The sequence below is a fragment of the Oncorhynchus mykiss genome, chromosome 16 (assembly GCF_057628025.1).
Source record: "Oncorhynchus mykiss isolate SJ-2025 chromosome 16, ASM5762802v1, whole genome shotgun sequence".
NCBI lineage: Eukaryota > Metazoa > Chordata > Actinopteri > Salmoniformes > Salmonidae > Oncorhynchus > Oncorhynchus mykiss.
Window position 1 is genome coordinate 78817983 of NC_143037.1, and position 15917 is coordinate 78833899.

Below are 15917 nucleotides of genomic sequence, written 5' to 3' on the forward strand. Positions count from 1 at the left end.
GTGGGACTATGACAACAATGGACTAATAACCAAAATATAGTTTTTGGGTGGAGTTTCCCTTTAATTCTCAGTACTGCCCAATGCTTTTAACTGTGATTCTGATCCAAACATTCATTCATACATTGTTGTACCCATGGCCTGAGAGGATGGAAGTTCAACATGTAGCTAGACGTAGAAGGATAATGTTATCTAGATAACGTTACCCTTGAAAGGAAGTAAAACTAGCGAGCAAGCATTTTAGCCTGGTAGCCTAGGACAACAAAAGATAAAAGCATGTACTGTATGACAGAGTCATAGACTGTTTCGTCAACATGAAAGAGAGGAGGATGTCATTGGTGTTTCTCTACAAGTAGGGCGGGTCAACATGTTTTTCTACTTGCACAAACGCACGCACGCACACAGAAATCAGAACCATGGACAGTCACGTCCTATTTAGCTTACCTTGATTGGGCTAAATAGTTTTTGATATCTTTTAGTTGTCCCTGCGTTAGAATAAGCATAAGTAATTTGATGATGTTGACATGTTAAAAGTTGAAATAGTGATGAACTAATGGAGGCAGCTCCTGTTTCTGACTTGTGGTAACTCTCTGTCGTTCTAATCGAATTTTAGTAGTCCGAACATGTTATAAACATTCAGTTGCTTGGCCATGCTGTAGGTCATGTAACTGTTTGTTACATACAATATGCTTTGAGGACTTCGGGGTTTTGTGATGAAACAAAGATGTGGTTGAATTTATCCTGCCACTGTGTCTTCTTATTGTCTCTGCCTTTAGGACTACAGTATATATCAGGGTGTCAGTGGAACGGATGTGAAACGGCTAGCTTAGTTAGCGGTGCACGCTAAATAGCGTTTCAATCGGTGACGTCACTCGCTCTGAGACCTTGAAGTAGTGGTTCCCTTTTGCTCTGCAAGGGCCGCGGCTTTTGTGGAGCGATGGGTAACGATGCTTCGTGGGTGACTGTTGTTGATGTGTGCAGAGGGTCCCTGGTTCGCGCCCGGGTATGGGCGAGGGGACGGTTATACTGTTACAGTGGTGCCGTGACCGTTCTTCTGGATCGGATCATCCTTCGCTGGATTTCCATTTCAGAACTTCGCCGTGGTTGCTGTTGAAGAATCAGATAAGACGTTGCTGGTGCAGTTTATGGCGATATCGCATTTCGCCACAAGAGGGCGCCACTAGAACGTTTTATTATCGACATTTATGATTTCTCTGGCTGAGGCTCTTCACAGATAAACGATAACTTTTGTGTTACCTGTTTAATTGCAATTCTAATGTATATCTGATATAAGTAGGGTGAGTTTTACCAGTGAACAAGCAGCGTGCGTGAGTGCAGAGTTGGATGGTGAGACGTGCATTGCATGACGTGCAATTTTGTGCCGTTCCTAACAGAATAAATCTACATGACTGGTGCTACATGTTGGAGTTCCGTGTCGATGACTGATTGTACACAACGCAAGAAGACTACTGTTACATCACGACATATGAACTAACAGGTTATAGAGCAAACAACGCAATTATCACAACACATAGGTTGTAAAATGGGCTTTTATTTTCTGTCTTGTCTTCCCCGGTGATGCTATCCATGGATCACTATTAATATAGGGAATGAAATTGAGCTGACATTTTACAACGCAATCTCAGAAATGACAACTGCACAGAGCCGCTTTATTAGAAGATCGTGTAATTCCAGGATTGCAGGAAAAATGTGTTGTTTTTTTCACCCGTATGAGCCAATACATATTTGGACCATGGATAAACAAACATATTTCGTTCCATAATTTATATGGTCCACATTTGTGCGTACATTTATATTATGGGCAAACAGCTCATATCACCGTCTTTCATAGACCACGAATGGGTGTATTTGTCATAATATATTTTGTTGAGGGGGAAATATGTTGTCTTCTAATAATTTAACCGGTATAATCACAAGATACATTTCCCCCCTGATTTAACACAGGCATGCATAACCATCCATCCCCTCAGTAATCATGGATGTCAGGTATATCATTCAACATATCGCGGCGCAGCATAACGGGGCTTTCCTCGGTTTTACCAGACAAATCTAATATCCCAGATAAGGATCTAGGAACGCCCCTCACCGCCTATTCATCATACGTGTAACAGTTGGAATTTAAACAGAGTAGATGTCAGTTATTTTTCTAGATGTTCAGAGCCCCTACCTGATTCACAATGTCCATCTTGGCTGCCTTGCTCGTTGGTATGAGGAATTGCGGAACGGGAGGGGAGGGGGGGGGGGGGGGGGGGGGGGGGGGATCGTCAGAACGTCAGAACCGACCGTCCTCGGTGGAGGAAGGAGAAGGATACGGGAACTGCTCAAGATGGAATGTGATAAGCAAAAGACACACAACACGAGTTGCCACGACCATCAGACTGGATCATACATAGACTTGTAGATAAATACAAATAATCAAATAAATGTATTTGTTTATGGTTCTTAGACGTGGAGGAGAGCCAGATGATACACATTTGTTTTTGGGAAACTATTTTCTGCCTTTACTAAGCTGGTATCTTTCTGATATTTGTTTTCGTTTAATAATGAATTTCCCCACTGCCTGACCAGGGTGCTGCTGTCCATGGTTCTGAATTGTTTATGTGTGAGCCAATAGTGGGAAGTCATATTTTTAAAGGGTAGGAAGTCTGAGTTTTAAAATCATCAACATAACAACAACACAGTGTTGTCAAAGACTTAGTAACTTAGTTGTAAGTCACGATCTGGTTACCTATAACTGCAAACAGTCCAGGGGGCGACAAGGCCTGTAAGGACCTGCCTTGTTGCTAGTGTTGTTAAGAAAGTAGAAACTAGGGCCTGTAAGGACCTACCTTGTTGCTAGTGTTGTTAAGAAGGTAGGAACTAGGGCCTGTAGGATCTGCCTTGTTGATAGTGCTGTTAAGAAGGTAGAAACTAGGGCCTGTAAGGACCTGCCTTGTTGATAGTGTTGTTAAGAAGGTAGAAACTAGGGCCTGTAGGACCTGCCTTGTTGATAGTGTTGTTAAGAAGGTAGAAACTAGGGCCTGTAGGACCTGCCTTGTTGATAGTGTTGTTAAGAAGGTAGAAACTAGGGCCTGTAGGACCTGCCTTGTTGATAGTGTTGTTAAGAAGGTAGAAACTAGGGCCTGTAGGACCTGCCTTGTTGATAGTGTTGTTAAGAAGGTAGAAACTAGGGCCTGTAAGGACCTGCCTTGTTGATAGTGTTGTTAAGAAGGTAGAAACTAGGGCCTGTAGGACCTGCCTTGTTGATAGTGTTGTTAAGAAGGTAGGAACTAGGGCCTGTAGGATCTGCCTTGTTGATAGTGCTGTTAAGAAGGTAGAAACTAGGGCCTGTAAGGACCTGCCTTGTTGATAGTGTTGTTAAGAAGGTAGAAACTAGGGCCTGTAGGACCTGCCTTGTTGATAGTGTTGTTAAGAAGGTAGAAACTAGGGCCTGTAGAACCTGCCTTGTTGATAGAGTTGTTAAGAAGGTAGAAACTAGGGCCTGTAGGACCTGCCTTGTTGATAGTGTTGTTAAGAAGGCAGAAACTAGGGCCTGTAGGACCTGCCTTGTTGATAGTGTTGTTAAGAAAGTAGAAACTAGGGCCTGTAGGACCTGCCTTGTTGATAGTGTTGTTAAGAAGGTAGAGACTAGGGCCTGTAGGATCTGCCTTGTTGATAGTGTTGTTAAGAAAGTAGAAACTAGGGCCTGTAGGACCTGCCTTGTTGATAGTGTTGTTAAGAAAGTAGAAACTAGGGCCTGTAGGACCTGCCTTGTTGATAGTGTTGTTAAGAAGGTAGAGACTAGGGCCTGTAGGATCTGCCTTGTTGATAGTGTTGTTAAGAAGGTAGAAACTAGGGCCTGTAGGACCTGCCTTGTTGATAGTGTTGTTAAGATGGTAGAAACTATGGCCTGTAGAACCTGCCTTGTTGATAATGTTGTTAAGAAGGTAGAAACTATGGCCTGTAGAACCTGCCTTGTTGATAGTGTTGTTAAGAAGGTAGAAACTAGGGCCTGTAGGACCTGTCTTGTTGATAGTGTTGTTAAGAAGGTAGAAACTAGGGCCTGTAGGACCTGTCTTGTTGATAGTGTTGTTAAGAAGGTAGAAACTAGGGCCTGTAGGACCTGCCTTGTTGATAGTGTTGTTAAGAAGGTAGAGACTAGGGCCTGTAGGACCTGCCTTGTTGATAGTGTTGTTAAGAAGGTAGAGACTAGGGCCTGTAGGACCTGCCTTGTTGATAGTGTTGTTAAGAAGGTAGAGACTAGGGCCTGTAGGACCTGCCTTGTTGATAGTGTTGTTAAGAAGGTAGAGACTAGGGCCTGTAGGACCTGCCTTGTTGATAGTGTTGTTAAGAAGGTAGAGACTAGGGCCTGTAGGACCTGGCTTGTTGATAGTATTGTTAAGAAGGTAGAAACTAGGGCCTGTAGGACCTGCCTTGTTGATAGTGTTGTTAAGAAGGTAGAAACTAGGGCCTGTAGGACCTGCCTTGTTGATAGTGTTGTTAAGAAGGCAGAGCAGCGCTTTATTATGGACAGACTTCTCCCCATTTTAGCTACTCTTGTATCATGCCGGATTCCTCTCTCTGCCCAGCACTGCGCACTCCTGCCATCATCATTATGCATCAGCAAATTATTGGCCTCACCTGGACTCAATCACCTGTTTCATTACCTCTCCTATATTGTCAGTTCCCCAGTCTCTGTTCCCGCTGCTGTATTGATTGTCGTATGTCCTTATGTTACCCGGCGCTGACGCTGTTGCTATTCTCTTCTATGTCCGTTCCAATTTAAATGTTGACCTTGTTTCTCAGGCTGCGTATGTTCACATGGGCTATTTCTTTTTAGCACTTTTCTGGGTTGCTTGATTGTTTTTAATGCTTTACTGGGAAGCTTACCAGAGGTAGACTTACTCATGTTATTTACATTGGAGCTGATAGTGCAGGGTGAGCTGCATAAAGTGGTCTTCCTACTATTGTACACCGCCTCAGTGCGAACAGTGTAACTAACAGTGTAACTCTGGTTTATAGGCGCATGATTACTGCTTACAATAGCTGTAGGATAAACAGATGTTTTCGGTGCAATTAGGGGTACATAAATTAAGTTACTTACATTGTGTTTGACAACGCTCCTAGGATCATGAAGCCTCATTGTCACAATGGTAGGGATTAGCGGAGCTGGTCTTGGGTCATTGTTTTAATGAAGTCTTGAAATGTGTGGACAGGAGTCCAGGAGCCAAGCTGATTTGACTCCGTCATTCCTGTAGAGAAGGTATTCCCAAACTGGGGTACGTACAATGCCGTTGAGGGTACGCCAAACCAAAAAATGTGATTCACATTTTCAAACAGTCCAATTATATTTTCCAACAGGGCTATACAATTGGGATTTTTTTTTTCTCTTCTCGCCTGAGTAGCCCCGTTTCACTGCCTAAAATAAAACCATCTAGTGTTCAGCGGAATAACAACACAATGTCAAATACAGGTAGCCTAGTCAAATAATTAACATCCAATCACATTAACCTGTTACTCTCTCACGGGACTTCCACTAATGGTCTGTAGCCAAACGTAGCTGCTGCTCATGTTGGAATCTGTACTGATGCCGGAAAAGCCATGACAGGGAGACATAGTGGAGTGGTAACGCACGTGCAAGCAGTTGCTCCGACACCACTTGGGTACACTGCAGCATCCACCCAGAGGCTCTTGGGTACACTGCAGCATCCACAGAGAGGCTCTTGGGTACACTGCAGCATCCACAGAGAGGCTCTTGGGTACACTGCAGCATCCACAGAGAGGCTCTTGGGTACACTGCAGCATCCACCGAGAGGCTCTTGGGTACACTGCAGCATCCACCGAGAGGCTCTTGGGTACACTGCAGCATCCACCGAGAGGCTCTTGGGTACACTGCAGCATCCACCGAGAGGCTCTTGGGTACACTGCAGCATCCACCGAGAGGCTCTTGGGTACACTGCAGCATCCACCGAGAGGCTCTTGGGTACACTGCAGCATCCACAGAGAGGCTCTTGGGTACACTGCAGCATCCACCCAGAGGCTCTTGGGTACACTGCAGCATCCACAGAGAGGCTCTTGGGTACACTGCAGCATCCACAGAGAGGCTCTTGGGTACACTGCAGCATCCACCGAGAGGCTCTTGGGAACACTGCAGCATCCACCCAGAGGCTCTTGGGTACACTGCAGAATCCACCTAGAGGCTCTTGGGTACGAGAGGCTCTTGCTGGGAATGTCTGACAGCTGGAAAGACGTTTTGGACACTAGAGTGAAAATGGTTAACTTTGTTAATTTAAAACAAGGCCCCTGAACTCTCGTGTATTTTCTGCACTATGCAATGATGTGGGTTTGATGAGGGTGGGAGCTCTGAGGATCTGAACCCGAGGTAGAAGCCAATGGAGAGGGAGTCAGGACAGAGGATGAATGGGAAGCCCCCGAGGAAAAAGGTGCCGGAACCTCTGGTTCCAGGGTGTTTCTGGTCTGTGTCAGGTCCGGGCTCAACATCTCCAAGGAGACTCCCGTTGCCAGAGAACAGCTCCATCCTCCAGGGAATGGGGAGACCCCTTCGGGGATGAAACTCTGCTGAGCACCGGTCAGTCGGTTGTGGAGAGCCGACGCGGCAGCAACACTTCCATCAGACCAGAGCGGAATCTGGCTACTGAGGTGAAAGAAAAATAAAAAGTAAGCGGGTGTGGATTCCCTGGTAGCTTGTGTAGGTTTGCTACTTGCTTGCTAAGAGTAGCCAGGAACGTTAGCAGGAAGGTAGGGACAACGTTAGCAGAATGGTAGGGATAACATTAGCAGGGCAGTAGGGATAACGTTAGCAGAATGGTAGGGATGACATTAGCAGGATGGTAGGGCTAACATTAGCAGGGTAGTAGGGCGAACATTAGCAGGATGGTAGAGCTAACATTAGCAGGATGGTAGAGCTAACGTTAGCAGGATGGTAGTGCTAACGTTAGCAGGATGGTAATGCTAACGTTAGCAGGATGGTAGGGCTAACATTAGCAGGGTAGTAGGGCTAACGTTAGCAGGATGGAACGTTAGCAGGATGGTAGAGCTAACATAAGCAGGATGGTAGGGATAATGTTAGCAGAATGGTAGGGATAACATTAGCAGTATGGTAGGGCTAACATTAGCAGGGTAGTAGGGCGAACGTTAGCAGGATGGTAGAGCTAACGTTAGCAGGATGGAAGAGCTAACGTTAGCAGGATGGTAAGAGCTAACGTAAGCAGGATGGAACGTTAGTAGAATGGTAGGGCTAACGTTAGCAGGATGGTAGGGCTAGCGTTAGCAGGATGGTAATGCTAACGTTAGCAGGATGGTAGGACTAACGTTAGCAGGATGATAGGGCTAACGTTAGCAGGATGGAAGAGCTAACATAAGCAGGGTAGTAGGGCTAACGTTAGCAGGATGGTAGAGCTAACATTAGCAGGATGGTAGAGCTAACGTTAGCAGGATGGTAGGGCTAACGTTAGCAGGGTAGTAGTGCTAACGTTAGCAGGATGGAAGAGCTAACATAAGCAGGGTAGTAGGGCTAACGTTAGCAGGATGGTAGAGCTAACGTTAGCAGGATGGTAGAGCTAACGTTAGCAGGATGGTAGGGCTAACGTTAGCAGGATGGTAGAGCTAACGTTAGCAGGATGGAAGAGCTAACATAAGCAGGGTAGTAGGGCTAACGTTAGCAGGATGGTAGAGCTAACATTAGCAGGATGGTAGAGCTAACGTTAGCAGGATGGTAGAGCTAACATTAGCAGGATGGTAGAGCTAACATTAGCAGGATGGTAGGGCTAACAACCTTGCAAGTTGATGATGATGACCAGTTGTGATGAGTGCAAACAATTTGGTTGACTTTGAAGTTACACATTTAAAGTTATTAGTGTTGGTGCTTACATTATCAGGGAATAGACTGGCTTGCCAGGTCCTACATATTACATCACCCCCTGGATTTTTCCCCGACATAACTTTGGCATTCTTCGGAATTCTAATCAGTTTTATGTAATAACTCAAAAATAGAAATGGGAGGTGTAACTTTGCATTGGGAATTTTGATGTTTATGCTAATGCAGATCCATATGTGTATTGATTCTGTGGTCATGCTACTACATTCTATATATCATGCTTCTATGTTCTATATATCATGTTTCTATATTCTCTCTCTCTCACTAGGGGACATAGGGCACTACTTTAGACCAGGGTCTCACACACCTTTGTGTGTGTAGTGGTTATGATGTCCTTTATCTCCCTTTATTATCAGAGTCATAGGGTCACTCTCATGGCCCTGGGGTGTCCTGAATCTCCCTTTATTATCAGAGTCATAGGGTCACTCTCATGGCCCTGGGGTGTCCTGAATCTCCCTTTATTATCAGAGTTATAGGGTCACTCTCATGGCCCTGGGGTGTCCTGAATCTCCCTTTATTATCAGAGTTATAGGGTCACTCTCATGGCCCTGGGGTGTCCTGAATCTCCCTTTATTATCAGAGTCATAGGGTCACTCTCATGGCCCTGGGGTGTCCTGAATCTCCCTTTATTATCAGAGTTATAGGGTCACTCTCATGGCCCTGGGGTGTCCTGAATCTCCCTTTATTATCAGAGTCATAGGGTCACTCTCATGGCCCTGGGGTGTCCTGAATCTCCCTTTATTATCAGAGTCATAGGGTCACTCTCATGGTCCTGGGGTGTCCTGAATCTCCCTTTATTATCAGAATCATAGGGTCACTCTCATGGCCCTGGGGTGTCCTGAATCTCCCTTTATTATCAGAATCATAGGGTCACTCTCATGGCCCTGGGGTGTCCTGAATCTCTCTTTATTATCAGAGTCATAGGGTCACTCTCATGGCCCTGGGGTGTCCAGAATTCTCATAATGTCATTCCTCTCAAATGCGCGAAGAGTCTGGTGAACCAATGTTTCAAACGTGGCCTTCATTAGCCAATAAGGAAAGACTGGGAGAAACTGGAGAAACTAACCAATCCCCACAACACCTTCCCTCTAACCCAAGACTTGCAGTTTTTTGACTCGCTGAAATTCAATTATGATAAATACTTTACTAAGTAGGTCACTCCCACATAATGCTATGGTCACTTCAACTAAGGCCAAGTTTGAATGGTTGATATTCCAGGCAGGCATATATGCGCTGTGCGCAATAGCTTGGGGAGGAGGTTAACTGAAAACACTACTCAGTCCCTCAGGCCCTCTCCCCAGGTCAGGCAGCAGCAGACGGCTCCATGGTGAGAGTTGACTATCCCCTTCCACTTGAGGATCTTTGCTGTGACTTCACATGGAACCGTAAACAGTGGGTGTCTCAGTGTGCTGAAGTCAGCAGAAACACAACCATTAGTGCAGCAAAAGGATGTTACTGCAGAGAGAGTATGTAGTTAGTAGGTAGTTAGAGGGATTGTCATTGGTCTTTAGTGATTGGGAATGGGACACCCAATAGCCTAATGAAAGATCCTTAGAAGAAGAGAAGGAGATGAGAGATGTTATTATTACATATGATTTAACAAACTCAACAGTGTGAAACTGTGATATACTGTAAAGGACTACTACAGGTGTACAGGACTACTACAGGTGTACAGGACTACTACAGGTGTACAGACTACTACAGGTGTACAGAGTACTACAGGTGTACAGGACTACTACAGGTGTACAGGACTACTACAGGTGTACAGGACTACTACAGGTGTACAGAGTACTACAGGTGTACAGACTACTACAGGTGTATAGACTACTACAGGTGTACAGGACTACTACAGGTGTATAGACTACTACAGGTGTACAGGACTACTACAGGTGTATAGACTACTACAGGTGTACAGGACTACTACAGGTGTATAGACTACTACAGGTGTACAGGACTACTACAGGTGTACAGACTACTACAGGTGTACAGGACTACTACAGGTGTATAGACTACTACAGGTGTACAGAGTACTACAGGTGTATAGACTACTACAGGTGTACAGAGTACTACAGGTGTATAGACTACTACAGGTGTACAGACTACTACAGGTGTACAGGACTACTACAGGTGTATAGACTACTACAGGTGTACAGGACTACTACAGGTGTACAGAGTACTACAGGTGTACAGGACTACTACAGGTGTATAGACTACTACAGGTGTACAGAGTACTACAGGTGTATAGACTACTACAGGTGTACAGGACTACTACAGGTGTACAGACTACTACAGGTGTACAGGACTACTACAGGTGTATAGACTACTACAGGTGTACAGAGTACTACAGGTGTATAGACTACTACAGGTGTACAGACTACTACAGGTGTACAGGACTACTACAGGTGTATAGACTACTACAGGTGTACAGGACTACTACAGGTGTACAGACTACTACAGGTGTACAGGACTACTACAGGTGTATAGACTACTACAGGTGTACAGAGTACTACAGGTGTATAGACTACTACAGGTGTACAGAGTACTACAGGTGTACAGAGTACTACAGGTGTACAGGACTACTACAGGTGTATAGACTACTACAGGTGTACAGGACTACTACAGGTGTATAGACTACTACAGGTGTACAGGACTACTACAGGTGTATAGACTACTACAGGTGTACAGGACTACTACAGGTGTATAGACTACTACAGGTGTACAGGACTACTACAGGTGTATAGACTACTACAGGTGTACAGAGTACTACAGGTGTACAGAGTACTACAGGTGTACAGGACTACTACAGGTGTATAGACTACTACAGGTGTACAGGACTACTACAGGTGTATAGACTACTACAGGTGTATATACTACTACAGGTGTACAGACTACTACAGGTGTACAGGACTACTACAGGTGTATAGACTACTACAGGTGTATAGACTACTACAGGTGTATATACTACTACAGGTGTACAGGACTACTACAGGTGTACAGGACTACTACAGGTGTACAGAGTACTACAGGTGTACAGACTACTACAGGTGTATAGACTACTACAGGTGTACAGGACTACTACAGGTGTATAGACTACTACAGGTGTACAGGACTACTACAGGTGTATAGACTACTACAGGTGTACAGGACTACTACAGGTGTATAGACTACTACAGGTGTACAGGACTACTACAGGTGTACAGACTACTACAGGTGTACAGGACTACTACAGGTGTATAGACTACTACAGGTGTACAGAGTACTACAGGTGTATAGACTACTACAGGTGTACAGAGTACTACAGGTGTATAGACTACTACAGGTGTACAGACTACTACAGGTGTACAGGACTACTACAGGTGTATAGACTACTACAGGTGTACAGGACTACTACAGGTGTACAGAGTACTACAGGTGTACAGGACTACTACAGGTGTATAGACTACTACAGGTGTACAGGACTACTACAGGTGTACAGACTACTACAGGTGTACAGGACTACTACAGGTGTATAGACTACTACAGGTGTACAGAGTACTACAGGTGTATAGACTACTACAGGTGTACAGACTACTACAGGTGTACAGGACTACTACAGGTGTATAGACTACTACAGGTGTACAGGACTACTACAGGTGTACAGACTACTACAGGTGTACAGGACTACTACAGGTGTATAGACTACTACAGGTGTACAGAGTACTACAGGTGTATAGACTACTACAGGTGTACAGAGTACTACAGGTGTACAGAGTACTACAGGTGTACAGGACTACTACAGGTGTATAGACTACTACAGGTGTACAGGACTACTACAGGTGTATAGACTACTACAGGTGTACAGGACTACTACAGGTGTATAGACTACTACAGGTGTACAGGACTACTACAGGTGTATAGACTACTACAGGTGTACAGGACTACTACAGGTGTATAGACTACTACAGGTGTACAGAGTACTACAGGTGTACAGAGTACTACAGGTGTACAGGACTACTACAGGTGTATAGACTACTACAGGTGTACAGGACTACTACAGGTGTATAGACTACTACAGGTGTATATACTACTACAGGTGTACAGACTACTACAGGTGTACAGGACTACTACAGGTGTATAGACTACTACAGGTGTATATACTACTACAGGTGTACAGAGTACTACAGGTGTACAGGACTACTACAGGTGTACAGGACTACTACAGGTGTACAGGACTACTACAGGTGTACAGACTACTACAGGTGTACAGGACTACTACAGGTGTACAGAGTACTACAGGTGTACAGGACTACTACAGGTGTATAGACTACTACAGGTGTACAGGACTACTACAGGTGTATAGACTACTACAGGTGTACAGGACTACTACAGGTGTACAGAGTACTACAGGTGTACAGAGTACTACAGGTGTACAGGACTACTACAGGTGTATAGACTACTACAGGTGTACAGGACTACTACAGGTGTACAGAGTACTACAGGTGTACAGAGTACTACAGGTGTACAGGACTACTACAGGTGTACAGGACTACTACAGGTGTACAGACTACTACAGGTGTACAGGACTACTACAGGTGTATAGACTACTACAGGTGTACAGGACTACTACAGGTGTACAGAGTACTACAGGTGTACAGAGTACTACAGGTGTACAGGACTACTACAGGTGTACAGGACTACTACAGGTGTACAGAGTACTACAGGTGTATAGACTACTACAGGTGTACAGACTACTACAGGTGTACAGAGTACTACAGGTGTATAGACTACTACAGGTGTATATACTACTACAGGTGTACAGGACTACTACAGGTGTACAGAGTACTACAGGTGTATAGACTACTACAGGTGTACAGACTACTACAGGTGTACAGACTACTACAGGTGTATAGACTACTACAGGTGTACAGGACTACTACAGGTGTACAGAGTACTACAGGTGTATAGACTACTACAGGTGTACAGAATACTACAGGTGTACAGACTACTACAGGTGTACAGGACTACTACAGGTGTACAGAGTACTACAGGTGTATAGACTACTACAGGTGTACAGACTACTACAGGTGTACAGACTACTACAGGTGTATAGACTACTACAGGTGTACAGGACTACTACAGGTGTACAGAGTACTACAGGTGTATAGACTACTACAGGTGTACAGACTACTACAGGTGTACAGGACTACTACAGGTGTACAGAGTACTACAGGTGTATAGACTACTACAGGTGTATAGACTACTACAGGTGTATATACTACTACAGGTGTATAGACTACTACAGGTGTACAGGACTACTACAGGTGTATATACTACTACAGGTGTATAGAGTACTACAGGTGTATAGACTACTACAGGTGTACAGGACTACTACAGGTGTACAGAGTACTACAGGTGTATAGACTACTACAGGTGTACAGACTACTACAGGTGTACAGACTACTACAGGTGTATATACTAATACAGGTGTATATACTAATACAGGTGTATAGACTACTACAGGTGTATATACTACTACAGGTGTACAGAGTACTACAGGTGTATAGACTACTACAGGTGTATAGACTACTACAGGTGTACAGAGTACTACAGGTGTATAGACTACTACAGCTGTATAGACTACTACAGGTGTATAGACTACTACAGGTGTACAGAGTACTACAGGTGTATAGACTACTACAGGTGTATAGACTACTACAGGTGTATAGACTACTACAGGTGTATAGACTACTACAGGTGTATAGACTACTACAGGTGTATATACTACTACAGGTGTATAGACTACTACAGGTGTATAGACTACTACAGGTGTACAGACTACTACAGGTGTACAGACTACTACAGGTGTATATACTAATACAGGTGTATATACTAATACAGGTGTATAGACTACTACAGGTGTATATACTACTACAGGTGTATAGACTACTACAGGTGTATAGACTACTACAGGTGTACAGACTACTACAGGTTTACAGACTACTACAGGTGTATATACTACTACAGGTGTATAGACTACTACAGGTGTACAGACTACTACAGGTGTATATACTACTACAGGTGTACAGACTACTACAGGTGTATAGACTACTACAGGTGTATATACTAATACAGGTCTATATACTAATACAGGTGTATATACTAATACAGGTGTATTGACTACTACAGGTGTATATACTAATACAGGTGTATATACTAATACAGGTGTATTGACTACTACAGGTGTATATACTACTACAGGTGTATATACTAATACAGGTGTATTGACTACTACAGGTGTATATACTACTACAGGTGTATATACTAATACAGGTGTATTGACTACTACAGGTGTATATACTAATACAGGTGTATTGACTACTACAGGTGTATATACTAATACAGGTGTATAGACTACTACAGGTGTATTGACTAATACAGGTGTATATACTAAAACAGGTGTATTTTCTAATACAGGAGTATAGACTACTACAGGTGTATTGACTAATACAGGTGTATTGACTACTACAGGTGTATATACTAATACAGGTGTATTGACTACTACAGGTGTATATACTACTACAGGTGTATATACTAATACAGGTGTATTGACTACTACAGGTGTATATACTAATACAGGTGTATTGACTACTACAGGTGTATATACTAATACAGGTGTATTGACTACTACAGGTGTATATACTAATACAGGTGTATTGACTACTACAGGTGTATATACTAATACAGGTGTATAGACTACTACAGGTGTATTGACTAATACAGGTGTATATACTAAAACAGGTGTATTTTCTAATACAGGAGTATAGACTACTACAGGTGTATTGACTAATACAGGTGTATTGACTACTACAGGTGTATATACTAATACAGGTGTATTGACTACTACAGGTGTATATACTAATACAGGTGTATTGACTACTACAGGTGTATTGACTACTACAGGTGTATTGACTAATACACATACAACCACATGACAGCCCAGAGTCATCAGTCAGCCTGCATGACCTTATCAGACCAGAGAGCTGTGGCTTTTACCTGTCCGATTCAGAAGGAAACCTGTCTTCAATGCCATTCAGAACAATACTCCTCTTAATCATAATAAGATAAATACAATTTTCAGAAAAGGTGTTTTTAACCATAATACACGGTGCTACCCTATCACTAGTCAATAATACACGGTGTTATACTATCACTAGTCAATAATATACGGTGCTATACTATCACTAGTCAATAATACACGGTGTTATACTATCACTAGTCAATAATACACGGTGCTACCCTATCACTAGTCAATAATACACGGTGTTATACTATCACTAGTCAATAATATACGGTGCTATACTATCACTAGTAAATAATACACGGTGCTACACTATCACTAGTCAATAATACACGGTGCTACACTATCACTAGTCAATAATACACGGTGATACACTATCACTAGTCAATAATACACGGTGTTATACTATCACTAGTCAATAATATACGGTGCTATACTATCACTAGTCAATAATACACGGTGTTATACTATCACTAGTCAATAATACACGGTGTTATACTATCACTAGTCAATAATACACGGTGCTACCCTATCACTAGTCAATAATACACAGTGTTATACTATCACTAGTCAATAATACACAGTGCTACACTATCACTAGTCAATAATACACAGTGTTATACTATCACTAGTCAATAATACACAGTGCTACACTATCACTAGTCAATAATACACAGTGTTATACTATCACTAGTCAATAATACACAGTGCTACACTATCACTAGTCAATAATACACAGTGTTATACTATCACTAGTCAATAATACACAGTGCTACACTATCACTAGTCAATAATACACAGTGTTATACTATCACTAGTCAATAATACACAGTGCTACACTATCACTAGTCAATAATACACAGTGTTATACTATCACTAGTCAATAATACACAGTGCTACACTATCACTAGTCAATAATACACAGTGTTATACTATCACTAGTCAATAATACACGGTGCTACACTA

At 43.1% G+C, this 15917-nt stretch overlaps 1 protein-coding gene across 1 annotated transcript in view; it reads right to left on the minus strand.

Moving 5' to 3' along the window:
- The window catches only part of LOC110516815 (synaptophysin), a 42222-nt gene extending 39894 nt beyond the window's left edge, over nucleotides 1-2328 (minus strand). The window contains exon 1 of the mRNA XM_036947802.2: nucleotides 2186-2328. Within this exon, the coding sequence (XP_036803697.2) occupies nucleotides 2186-2203 (18 nt within the window). The 5' untranslated portion in view covers nucleotides 2204-2328. The remainder of the gene's footprint in view (nucleotides 1-2185) is intronic.
- Between the last annotated feature and the right edge of the window lie 13589 nt (nucleotides 2329-15917).